We start from the raw sequence: 13694 nt of genomic DNA on the forward strand, positions 1-13694 counted from the left end.
ATTGACACTGCAGTGAAGTTACTGTGGAAATCCCGTAGTCACCACCTGTTCGGGTACACTGAGGAAGAATTTATTACAGCCAATGCACCTAATCAGGTCTATCGGACTATGGGAGGAAACCGGAACGGCCGGCAAAAACCCATGCAGACGCCGCAAGAACATGCAGACGTCGCACAGACGATGACTCAAGTTGGGAATCAAGCCCGGGTCCCTGGCACTGTGAGGCAGGAGTGCTCACCACTGTGCCACCTAGTATCACTGAGACATCAACTCCTTTGTTGTATCCACATTGAAAAACTAAAGGCAAAACATGGTAGCGTAGTGGTTAGCACTGCTCCTTCACAACTCCAGGGACCTGGGTTCGATTCCCGGCTTGGGTCGCTGTCTGTGTGGAGTTTGCACATTCTCTTTGTGTCTGCATGGGTTTCCTCTGGGTGCTCCGGTTTCTTCCTGCAGTCCAAAGATGTGCGGGTTAGGTTGATTGGCCCTTAGCGTCCTAAGATGCGTAGGTTACAGGGATTAGTGGGTGGGATATGGGGGTAGGGCCTGGGTAGGATTGTGGTTGGTGCAGACTCGATGGGCCGAATGGCCTCCTTCTGTACTGTAGCAATTCTATGATTACTCTGAGAATGTGTTTTTAAATATAAAACAGGCTGAATTAAAACATTGCAAGATAATCATTGTGTGATGTGAAACTGAAAACCATTTCATGAGAAAATAACAAGCTATCGCAAGTGAATGATGTTGGGAGGGGTTTTCCCAGTCCCACGGAAGGTGATCCCCTGCGACCGGTTCCCTGGCAGCAGGACAGGAGAACCATGCAAAATGGTGTCACTGAGACCGGAATATCCTGCCAGCGGTCAATGGCAAGCCGTCTCCACTGCTGGAAAACATGCTGCGGGGGAGCTGGAAAATCCCAATCCAATTAATTGATTTCCAAATTTATAAGTTTTGGGGTAGGATTTTCACACACAAATTCTTAACTTCTTAAATTAAAAATCAAGCTATTTTGAAATGTATTTCTGCTCATATAATGGTTTGAACAATGTATTTCAGAAATGATCCATTTTAACCCTGGAAGTATTCTGCTGAAATCCCAGATAAAGCTACCGCTCTGGATTTGGTCGTAAACATAACCATGAGGCTAGCAGTGTTGACTGTTATTAAAGAGTCAATTAGACAGAAACCTCTGGAGACTGCACGTGTGCAATTCAATTCAAATCTCTAGAACTTTCTGTTCCTGCTCCTCCACAGGACTTGCTGACGACATATTTTGCTGAGAGATTGGCCATTCTAACATATGGAAGGGCATGACATTGGGATATTTAAGTGATAGATATTTACTCAGTTTGCCCAGAAAAGTTAAGACTTACCGATTCAATTTTTAACAGTGCACTAAATCTAAAGTATTGTTAAACAACCTCTCTGGCACAGATTTTCTTTTAAAGTGCAATGTCCATCCAACAGATTTTAATTTTTGTTGGTGATTTGGTGGTGTGAGTGGCACAGTGGCACATGGGCTACACGGCAGCGCAGCTGTTAGCACTGCTGCCTCACAGCACCGGGGAACCGGGTTCAATTCCGGCCTCGGGTGACTGTCTGTGTAGAGTTTGTATGTTGTCCCCATATCTGCGTGGGTTTCCTCTGGGTGCTCCGGTTTCCTCCCACAGTCCAAAGATGTGTGGGTTAAGTTGGTTGGCCATGCTAACTTGACCTTAGTGTTATTGGGATTAGTGGGGTAAATATGTGAGGTTGCGGGAATAGGGCCTTGGTAGGATGGTGGTCGGTGCAGACTTGATGGGCCAAATGGCCTCCTTCTGCACTGTAAGGATTCTATGAAAGAAAAAGTGAAGTTTTAAACTTTTTCTTATTGTTTCTTTTATCTCTCTCTCTTTTAATTCCATTTTTCTTTCCTTTTTTTAATTTTGCTTTCTGTACATGCCTTGTTGTTGGATTAAATATTATATTATAACTTACACTACTGGTTCAAGTTCAGTAGAAGGGATTCTCAAAGCATGCCCAGATAGATTTCTTATCCCTACCCCACACCTCCAGATATGTCGCTCTTGTGGTGCTAAATTTTAAATTCAAATGGTCTAACTGACCAGGAGAAATGCCCATCACTCAATAAGTGGCACCAAGCCCCTCCAGGAGACAGGAGCTGCCCGCTTGGTACCAGTAACAGAAACAGGCAGACATGTTGGAGCCTGCTGGCAACTCCTCAGCAGGCCAGTAGTGTCAGCGAGGATGAAGGGGTCCATTAGGAAAATAAAGGTCCAGCACTGGCCCTGGCACTATTGGGCATAGTAAAAGACAAAAGAGAATTAAACTTTACTTGACCCTGCCTAAAACCTGACAACTGTGCACTAAGATTTGGGTTCAGCGAAATAAAAATTCCATTCTTTGCTGGGCAAGCCTCTGTAAAGGTTCTTTAAGGAGCTTAAGAGGCCAATAATTGACACTGAGTAGCTTTCCCCTTCTCTACTCCCACTGGCCCTTTTGAGAATTACAAACCGGGTTGGAGGCACCAGGATCCAGTGACAGCCTCCACAACCAATGTGCCCACATAGGAATACTAATCTCCACGGGCATCTGAAGACCAAGCTCTGCGTGTCTCAGTAAGTACTGTTGGAATCAAGAAAAACAAGGGGGTGGATTTTCACATAGTCAGGTAGACCCTGTGAAGCTTTTCTAATGACCAGGACCTGATTCTTGGTGGCCAGAATTTTGACTAGTGAGGGACAGAGGTGTAGACTGGTTCAAGTCGTGAGCCTGCACTCCCAACCTCACTGCAGGCATAGGCATCTTACTGCCCTCCACTATCTTCATAGCATCGGGCCAATTTTCAAGCTCCTATGATTATTAGCCCCTCGTAGGTGTTGTGAACCATGAGTCAGGATTTTCCAGCCTCACCCTCCACTATGATATTTTCATCCTGTTGAAAGTCAATGGGCTTTTGGCTGGCTTGCCACTTCTCCCGTGGCAGATCCTGCCACCACAGGGCCAGAAACTTCCAGCCGTAATGTGCATATAGGAGCCTTTTGAAAGCTAAGCTCAAAAGGTCTTAATCCATGCAGTCCCCACTCCCTCATGTCAGGATATGCATCACAACCCACCTTGCACGACCTCTCATGCCAAGTTATATCCCTCCACTCAACCTCCATGCCAATTCTGCCAGTGTACACTCTGTACCAATGAACCCCATGGAATCAATGGCATGTGTGGAAAAGCTTTCAAAAAACATTCATTTATAACTTTATATTTTGTTTTAAAAAATGCTTTTACTACAGCCCTGTAAAAGTGTAAGTCACCTAGACCATTTGAAGTAACAATAGCTGAAAAAACTGCAAGCAGTTATCACCTCTATATCTTATGTAAATAAACGTGCAATAAACTGAATAGATCACAGAGCAATAGTTGCCAATCAAGCAATATCTTCCTCGGGGCTCAGCTGTTCAAACAGATTAATGGATATCTGGGCTCTCAGCCAAGCTACATTATGCATTCTCAGCACCCAGCAGCCCCTGTGGCTGCTCTCAAATACTTGCTAGGGCCAGCAAGCCTGAATCCCTCTCCTCTCCCACCCCTGAAATGAAAATTCTGACTTTGGAGGTACTTTCCCCGCTGGCTGAACAATGAATTTCCCAGCCCAAGGTGCCACCCTGTTCATAGATCCCAGATCCATTGCAGAAAATGCTCCATTATTTTGTTTTTCTATTGCTGTGACTTCCAGTGAAAAAGTGCACAGAGACCAGCAAGTGCAAGTGTGGCAGAGGAGACTGAGCTCAGAAAGGGGTCGGCCAGGGACCAGGAAAATTAGCACATCAGCAGCAGCACCTTCACTGTCTCTGCATGTACATGAAATAGATAGCGCAGGCAAAGGTGGATGTTTCACTGTATCTTTCAATAAGACACAGCTGAATGGCCTTGCTAACAGCGCCGCATCTGTAATAAAGACATGATTAAGTGACTATTGTCTGAATGGACATTCCATCCATCTACCACTAAAGATTATGACATTACCAATGGGACACGATCAAACAGCTATTGTCTCGGACATACCACTTTGTATCATATATAAATAATTTATCGGTGTGCGTGACGAGAAACAATTATCTTTACTAGAAGTTGTAAGAAATGCCCTATAAAAAAAGGCTAACTGTACACAATTCAGCAAAGCAGATTGAAGAAACCTTAGAAATTCTGCAGTTTTCTCCTCTCCTTATCAATAAGTAGGCAATAAAGGATCAATCACTCATGAATGCTGTGTCTGAATATATTTGGAGCACCGACACAAGTAGGACTGAGGGCCTGCCATTCGCTAACTGCTGGGCAATCATGATGATTTCCTTCCTAAAATGAGCCTTTAATCCAGAGAATCCATTTAATTATCGCAGTGCAAGGTCGTGTTGGAGATGCATAGTTGTTTTTATAAAGTGCTGCATCTGATCATTGTGTGTTTGCCTGTTCAGTTCCAGCCGCAGTCACAAACCTGATGTTGCAAGGCAGCAGCATTGAGATCCTATCATTCAACTGGACCAAAGCAGAGGGAGAATGTGACTCTTATGAAATATTCCTCTACAACTCAGATAAGACACTTCACGACAGGAAATCTGGCATCCAGAACCTTGAAGAGTGCTCCTTCCAGAACCTGACACCCGGAAAAATGTACAAGCTTGTGATAGTCACTCACAGCGGGGATTTAACCAACGAATCCTCTGTGTTTGGACGGACAGGTAAAGCAGTGTAATCAATTTGATCATTCCTGCTAATTTGTTTCAACCTGTTGTTGGCTCTGCCGTTTTCATTATCATTTAAAATAGCCAGCAATTAATTTTCTCTGTCACCAACTCAAGGTAGCCCAGTCCAGTCCCATTCTTTAAAGTTTAAAAAAGCTTATTCATTAGTCACAAGTTGACTTACATTAACACTGCAATGACGTTACTGTGAAAATCCCCTAGTTGCCACACTCCGGCACCTGTTTGGGTACACTGATGGAGAATTTATCATGGCCAATGCACCTAACCAGCACATCTTTCGGACTGCGAGAGGAAACCTACGCAGATATGGGGAGAATGTGCAGAGTCTGCCACAGACAGTGACCCAAGCCAGGAATCGAACCCAGGTCCCTGGTGCTGTGAGGCAGCAGTGCTAACCACTATTGCCACCCCTCTATTGATGATGCCAACTCATAGTGGAATACAATTTCATGTTGCCAAATGCCTGCCAGTATCGTGTTTCAGGCAGTGAGTCAATTTGGCTGTGAAGGGTCGGCTGGTTAACTACAGAGGGCAGCACAGCTTGCCTGAACACTGCCCTTGCAAAAACAGTAGTGTTTATTTGATAACAATCAGGAAAAGGAGCCCTGGCTATCTTCCAGCATTATCAGACTAGGTTTTCAATTATCAGTGAGGATGATTTCCGTTATGTCAATGCATTTCAGAAAAAGTCTATAATTTTGCAACAAACAGAACAAAAACATCTTCTTTCTGACAATTCCTTACACTAGAATGTTTGTCATTATATGCATGAATAAAAAGTACCATAGGATACTTTTGACAGATACCAGACTAAATAGTGCATTCCCTGTTCCCCAACTGCTCTGCAATGTAAAGGATTTATTAGAGTTCATATTTATAAAATTATTATATTTAATCCAAAAGAATAATATTCCTTATACCAATAGTTTTGACAAAGATATTCAATGAACAGTATGCTACTTTACACCCTAACTATTTCTGCTATTGGACTAGTATGAATCCTTTGGGAAGTGGTAGATCCATAAATCGTACTGCGTACCTGAATTATCTCTCCCCTTCTCGCCAAACTCTTCCCAAAAATGCACAAAGTGTTGGCTCAGGTGGTAAATCAGTGTGAAGCTTGCAGACTGCACAGCCAGCTTTTCTCACCATATTGGGCAACACCCTTATAAAAAAGGAAGCAAGATTCACAAGGGTGCGGTCTAAAGACACAGGCAAGTCCAGGAATCCTGGGACTGGGTGCCCTTTGCATCGGGGCTCTCCCCTTTTCATCCCACCCCCTTCACAGGCATTGGAGCTTTTCCCTCTTCACCAGCCCTCTGCACCCCCCCCGCCACTCACCTAACCAGACATGAGGGACCCACTCGGGGCCAGTAAGTAGATATTATTAAAATGTAGAAAATTAATCTGGTCTCCAGCTCAGGGTGGGGAAGATCTCAAACTGAGATCTCACTGGCATAAACCCTGCTGTTGGACTGCTCGCGAGATTTAGCAACCATTAGGGGATTTGGGGCTGATAAATTGTCACCCTAGTACTTCTTCATTATCTACACTTCCATTTTCTTCTGGTTTTGATTTCCTACTTTTTCTCTTTCCCCTACCTGGGTAAAACTGGAAGTAGGGTCTGACTAAGGCCTACACAATTGCAACATAAATTGTACACTGTTGTATTTCATACCTTTTGAAGGCTGATGTCCCATTAACCTTTTCTCAATTTGTGATTTACCAAGACACCCGAATCTCTTTGCTATTAAACAGTTCTTCTTACCTTGAAGCAAGTATTCTAATTTGTCTCTTTTCGACCTGAGGTGAACGGACTCGCACCTTCGATTCCAACTCAATCTGTTCAAATTTGTTCTGTTTCATCCCATACCACATATTTGGAGTACTCTGCAAAGTTGAATACAAAACTCTCAGTTCCTTCATCAAAGCCATAGAGCGAGATTTTCCAGCCACACTCACCTCAAGACCGTAAAATCCCGCTCGAGGTCAACATGCACCATGTCCCACCCATTATGATTCCGAGACCGGAAAATTCTGCCCAAAGAGCCAAAGGGCACGATCTCACCGGCTGTGTTCCCACTGCAGCGAGGTTGGAGAACTTGGTACCCAGCCCAATCTCCATTCACTGCAGCGGGATGGGAAAATCTCACGGACGTGAATGGCCGTAACATTCCAGTCATAGAGTTTTACTGCATAGAAAGAGGCCCTTCAGCCCATCCTGTCTATGATAACCATCAAGCATTAATTCTCATTCGCTCACCTGATGAAGGAGTAGCGCTCCGAAAGTTTGTGATTCCAAACAAACCTGTTGGACTTTAAGCTGGCATTGTAAGACGTCTTACTGTGCCCATCCCAGTCCAACGCTGGCATCTCCACATCTATTCTAATCCCACATACCAGCACTTGGTCTGCAACCTTGTGCACTGTGGCATTGATACATGTAGACATACTTTTGCAAACCTTTGTTTATATTCTCTTGTTTTATTAAATCGTCCAAGTGTAATTTTGTTTGTTTAGTTCCAGCTAAGGTTACGCGTCTGCAATGGATGAACACTAACCAGACTGACAGCTTGTTATTCACGTGGATTCCAGCTGTGGGAGAGTTTGATTCCTACAACATGTCACTTTATAATCCAAATGGCACTGTGCAAAGCAACAAATCTGGAAGCAAAGAGTTGAAGGCATACAGTTTTCTGGGCTTGATCCCTGGTAGGATTTATCGGATAGTGATAGTAACACAGAGTGGAGAATTGAGCAATGAAGTTTCTGCAGAGGGAAGAACAGGTAAACCCCGATTGATGTTTTCATGTTTAATGCTTTTTAAATATCCGTAGCCAGTGTATCTCTCATAGATGGAGCTCAGATGGTATCATGAATAAACTGTGATTACACTTCGCTGCATGTGAAAATGTATTAACCCAAATGGGGAAGGAGCCAGAGGTGATTGTATCTGAATTGGCACGGTCTCACTCCCGCTGGAAAGCCAGATATGTGTAAACAGATGGCTGGTTCACTATCAGCAACAATGATGTTTAAAATTACCTCCAATGTTTCCAATGGGGCAGCTCGGTGGTATTCTGGTTAGCACTGCTACCTCACAGCACCAGGGACCCAGGTTCGAATCCGTGTGGAGTCTGCAAGTTCTCCCCACGTTTGCATCCCTGCTTCTTGCAAGGCACTTGTTTCTCCGCAATAGCAATTAATAGCCAACTGGCACCAGAGTAGTTACAGCAACAAGACTCTGTAGCCTTAAAACGACACTCCAATTTAGCATAATACCTTTGTATGCTACATGGTTAGAATACTCCTGTCAGTATAAATGTGGTGTCGCTTTGATCACTCTTTCAGAATGGCAAATTTTGGTTTTCCTCCCAGCTGACACAAAGCAGTCTATAATCTCAGTGTGATTCATCCAAAACCCAGGGACACTTGAGGGTAAATTCAGTGCAAGGAATTCAAAGAAAATCTTCCCAAGTACTGATTTTATTGTCATCCATTGAGAAGTGTTACTGTTCATTTTTTCACACTGATGGAGGGTCAGTTCTTTCAGGATTTGATTTGAATTGAACACAGTCACCCTTATTTTGGTTCAGTACTTTTGTTCAAAATCAATCTGTCAAAAGTCAGATCAAAAAGGATGAAGACTTCCAGTTGAATCCACGCAAACCACCATCATTGAGAGGGCTGTGAGATTCAAAGTGACAGTGGGTGGAACGGTGGCACAGTGGTTAGCACTGGTGCCTCACAGCGCCAGGTACCCGGTTCGATTCCCGGCTTGGGTCACTGTTTGTGTGGAGTTTGCACGTTGTCTGCGTAGGTTTCCTCCCACAGTCTGAAAGACGTGCTGGTTAGGTGCATCGTCCCGAACAAGCGCCGGAGTGAGGCGACTAGGGGAATTTCACAGTAGCTTCACCGCAGTGTTAATGTAAGCCTTACTTGTAACTAATAAACTGTACTTCATTGCATTGAAAAAACCTCAATTTGTAGTACGGTTCAGGGCATCGGCAAATTTGGAATATGTTACAAAAGCAAAAATCTGTTTTTAATCCAATTTGAAAGAAAAGTTTTCTTTTAAAATTAAGAGCCGAGAAACAGATGTCACAGCCTCAGGTAGCGAGATATTTTTGAACTCTAATCATAGCTTTATATGGAGAAAATTGGCTTCTCGGCTAGAAAATGGGTAAAAAAATCATTGCATTCAGAAAGTAAATTAACAAGGAAGACTGAATCCATTGCAGAATATGCACACACACTGTGGTGGTAAATTACAGCTTTTGAAAAAAGGAGCGAGGACTTTGGTATAATGATGTATTTAATAACTTAATAACCTGTGCTTTTGCGCTTAGAAAAAGTCTGAAAGGCTAATACCCAGATCTGTAGGGTCGTTGGTATTCATTACCCTGGTAAACTTTGACATGCTACTGCTGAGACAGAAATTAAACCTAATGAAGGTTAGCATATTTTTCCAACATCAGTTCCAGATTAATTATCCCTTAACCTAGGTGACCTGAGTTGCTGAAAGTCTCCAACCCCACACCCTAACCCTGCAAATTCAGCCAGGTCTAAGCTAGCGGCTGCAGTCGGGAGCAACCAATAAAGCAATGCCTGTGGATTTTCTTGACCATTATATAAAAGCTAGTGTTGTTTAGTCACACAGCAAATCCTTCTTGGAGCTTGATAAGAAAACCTAAACTAATTGACCCTGATAGGAAGAAGTTCGAGGTAAGCACAGGCAGTGAAAGTTTACATTTAATATATTTGATTTGTTATTGTCACATATATAGGTGTATAGTATTGTTACTTGCATACTATACAGAAAAAGCATACTGTTCATAGAGTATAGAGGAGAAGGAAAGGAGAGGGATAGTGTTACAGCCACAGGAAGATCAACTTAATATAAGGTGGGCCCATTCAAAGGTCTGATGGCAGCCGGGAAGAAGCTGTTCTTGAGTCAAAGAACAAAGAAGATTAAAGCACAGGAATAGGCCGTTTGGCCCTCCAAGCTTGGACCGACCATGCTGTCCATCTGAACTAAAACCCCCTACCCTTCCGAGGATCATATCCCTCCATTCCCATCCTATTTATGTGTTTGTCCAGATGCCCCTTAAAAGTCACAAAAGAGTTGGTTGGCACATGCACCAGAATTTTACCGCCCCAACCAGGGAATCGGAGCGGACAAAGGGAAGGACAATGGGAAGGTCCACTGACAAATGAGGCCATAAAACCCCACCCATGATCTCAGACCTTTGTATCTTTTTCCCAACAGAGGAAGCTGGAAGAGAGCATGTCTGGGGTGCGTGGGATCCTTGACTATGCTGCGCTGCTATGCAAGTATTCTTAATGAGCTCTGTGGTCAGTTGCTGAATATTTTGGCCTAATTTTTATTGTTAATCTCTAATTCTCTCAAAGCACCAAAACCTCCCGGATCGGTATCTTTTGCGGATGTTACAAACACTTCCTTGGTCATCACATGGCTGGGTCCTCCAGATTGGACAGATTATGATGACTTTGAGCTGCAGTGGACTCCGAAAGATTCTAGAGTTGTTGTTTTTAACCCGTACAACACTGTGAAATCCAAAGGACGGATCATTCAGAAACTTCACCCTGGCCGTCTCTACTCTTTCAGTGTACGGACTGTCAGTGGGAATTCACTGAAATCCTTCAGTGAACCTGTTCAGGCTCATATAAGAACAAGTAAGTGATAACACAACATAATTTGAAACGTTATTCAGAATAAAATATTATTGAACTGCAGAGCTATTACTTTAAGTTGCAGAGGAATATGTATGTTAAAAATACAATTGTGAGTTTGGGCGGCACCGAGGCGCAGTGATTAGCACTGCTGCTTCAAAGCACCAGGGTCCCGGGTTCAATTCCAGCCTCGGGCCACTGCCTGTGTGGAGTTGGCACATTTTCCCCATATCTGTGTGGGCTTCCTCCGGATGCCCCGGGTTTCCTCCTACAGTTCAAAGATGTGCACGTTAGATGGATTGGCCATGCTAATTTGACCCTAGTGTCAGGGGGATTAGCAAGATAAATGTGGGCAATGGGGATAGGGCCTGGTTGGGATTGTGGCCAGGACAGATGCAATGGCTTCCTTCCGTACTGTAGGGATTATATGATTCAGAACCCCCTGCAATGGATTACTGACTAAGTACACTATTTACTAGTACACTATACAGACCAGAAAAGATCTAGCTTTAGTCCTTGTGTTATACCAAAATGCCTGGCTTCAGCCTAGGCAGCTCTCGTGACAGCACTGTGGTTAGTACTGCTGCCTCACAAGCACCAGGGATCCGGGTTCAATTCCAGCCTCAGGTCAGTGTCTATGTGGAGTCTGCACATTCTCCCCGTATCTGCATGGGTTCCCCCCACAGTCTAAGGATGTGCAGGTTAAGTTGATTGGCCATGGTAAATTGACCCTTACTGTCAGGGGGACTAGGAGAGTAAATAGGTGGACGTACTTGGATAGGGCCTGGGTGGGATTGTTCCCAATGCAAACTCAATGGGCTGAATAGCCTCCTCCTGCACTGTAGGGATTCTATGATTCAACAATACGTTAGTTCTTCTCAATTAAAAAGGAATGCATAATTCAGATGGAATTACCACGCCTAGTCCCAACGCCTTGAATAAAGAAAATTACAGCAGAGAAACAGGCCGTTCGGCCCTCCAACTCTGCACTGACCATGCTGCCCGACTGAACTAAAATCCCCTACCCTTCTAGGACCGCATCCCTCTATTCCCATCCTATTCATGAATTTGTCAAGATGCCCCTTAAAAGTCACTATCATATTTGCCTCCACGACCTCCCCACAGCGGCGAGTTCCAGGCACCCACCACCCTCTGTGGGAATAAAAAACTTGCCTCATATATCTCCTTGCGCCTCGCATCATAAAACTATGCCCCCTAGTAATTGACTCTACCACCCCGGGAGAAAGCTTCTGACTATCCACTCTGTCCATGCATCTCATAATCTTAATCAGTTGGGGACAGAATCAGCCCCAGCTGGCATGGTATAACACTATAGTGTACGAGCTCATTTAAAACTGAGGAACAGGATTGAGGGGTGAAATGGCCTATTGCTGTTCCCACACTCCAACGTAAGACTATTTAACGCATCTTTCTTCCAATATGATGATTAGAATATAAGCCCAAGTTTCATTATTATAATTTTAAAACTTGTTGCACCATTCTTTTTTTCTTCGCTGGTTGATGAATTGTTGGATTACTGCAGTGTAAAGAGGTTTAGGTTAAATCTTCCCAGGAATAAGGTTTGTTGGATTACTGAAAGCTGGCTTAAAGATTTATGTATTGGTTCTCCAAATCAAGTAATCTCAAAATACTCAGCTGAGCCTGAATTGAGACAACAGGTTAAACCCTCTTACCGCCGACCTAAATATGTCACCAAATCTGTGATATTAAATGGGCTATGACATTAATGCATTTTCAAAAGTACACACGCATAAAAGAGCAGAACAAAAGGAACTATATTGAGGCGTCAGACAAAGATATAGAAATGGAAACAAGTGTGTAGTAAATACCATTGCAAGTAAATGAAAATTAATTCATGTTCCTGTAAAATTAATGGAGTTTTTAGACAGTTAGGTTATAATGTGCAACAACAGCTGCACTTTAGCAGTGCATTCACAATAGCAAAGCCTTGGCAAGGCGCCTCACAGAAAGTGGAACGAGTAACAAAAAGGAATTGGGAAGATTCACAACATGCATTATCACAGAGGTCGGCTCTGACGGCTGTTTTGAAAGTTGAAGCAGAACAGTTCAGTGGGCAGGAAGGTTTTTGGGAAGAAATTTCTGGAACTCAGGGCCACAGTGGTTGAGGAACCTGACTGCAGTGCTGGCTAGGAAGAGGCGGGAGGAGGTACAATGGGCTGAACTGACGCAGAGTAGGAGGTGAAGGCGGGAGATAGAAGAAATTTGCGAATAAAGATCAATGTTTTGAAATTGTGACATTGGGGCAAAAGGAGCCAGTAGATAAACGCGATTGAGAGCCTGATAAATTGAGGGCAAGAAGCTTTAGACAAATTGAACCTCACACAGAGTCAATATGAGAAACCAACAGGACAATGTTAAAGTAAAGTTTATTTTGTTACACAGAAGTAAGCTTATATTCACACTGTAATTAAATTACTATGAAAATTCCCTAGTCGCTACACTCCGGTGCCTGTCCAGGTACACGGCTAAATTCTAACTAGCATATCTTTAGACTGTGGGAGGAAACCCTCACAGACACGGGGAGAACGTGCAAGAATCAACACAGACATTGACCAAAGCCGGGGATCGAACCCGGGATCCCTGGTGCTCTGAGGCAGCAGTGCTAAGCACTGTGCCACCATGCCCCCCCGCAGATGTTGAATCTCTACAAATCCTGAGACTTTCAGTTGCATTTAAGTGCCAGGTCAGCATGATAGATTCAGCCAAGGCAGCCTTTAGAGTGAAAGTGTTTCTCCGCCTGTTTTAAAACTGATATTAGTGTCGATCCTTCTGCCTTTCGACATTGCAATTGTTTCTACGGTTGTTTGTAACATTACAGGACCTGACAAAATACAACATATCCGGTGTCGACCCCAGAGTTCCACTGCAGTCTCCTGCTCCTGGACACACCCTGACTCGGACTATGACGGCTACGATGTTAAATGTTACCACTTGGACAAAAAAGAATTGGTATACTCACGAAGAATTGAAAAGGAATCAGTTCAATACATCATCAGGGAACTGGAGCCAGACAAGAAATATTTAGTAGCTATAAAAGTTATCTCTGATAAAATGACCAGCGATGCTGTTGAGGACAGTGTTATTACCATGATTGATAGTAAGTATCCCCTATTGTGGATTCTTAATCTGTTGTCTATTTTGCTTAAAACATTGTGGCCAGTATTCTCAGGCCATTCTAGCCCTGCTGCTGCTGCAAAC

General features: G+C 43.6%; 1 protein-coding gene across 2 annotated transcripts in view; it reads left to right on the forward strand.

Annotated features, from left to right (window-relative positions):
- LOC145344221 (receptor-type tyrosine-protein phosphatase beta-like) overlaps positions 1-13694 on the forward strand; it is a 112925-nt gene that overhangs the window by 78264 nt on the left and 20967 nt on the right. For both annotated transcript variants that reach the window (XM_080191201.1, XM_080191202.1), the window contains 4 exons: positions 4473-4736; positions 7281-7547; positions 10173-10457; positions 13315-13593. In XM_080191201.1, coding sequence (XP_080047327.1) covers positions 4473-4736; positions 7281-7547; positions 10173-10457; positions 13315-13593 — 1095 coding nt within the window. The remainder of the gene's footprint in view (positions 1-4472; positions 4737-7280; positions 7548-10172; positions 10458-13314; positions 13594-13694) is intronic.

This window comes from Carcharhinus amblyrhynchos, chromosome 6 (genome assembly GCF_965287045.1).
Source record: "Carcharhinus amblyrhynchos chromosome 6, sCarAmb.v2.hapA, whole genome shotgun sequence".
Classification (NCBI taxonomy): Eukaryota; Metazoa; Chordata; class Chondrichthyes; order Carcharhiniformes; family Carcharhinidae; genus Carcharhinus; species Carcharhinus amblyrhynchos.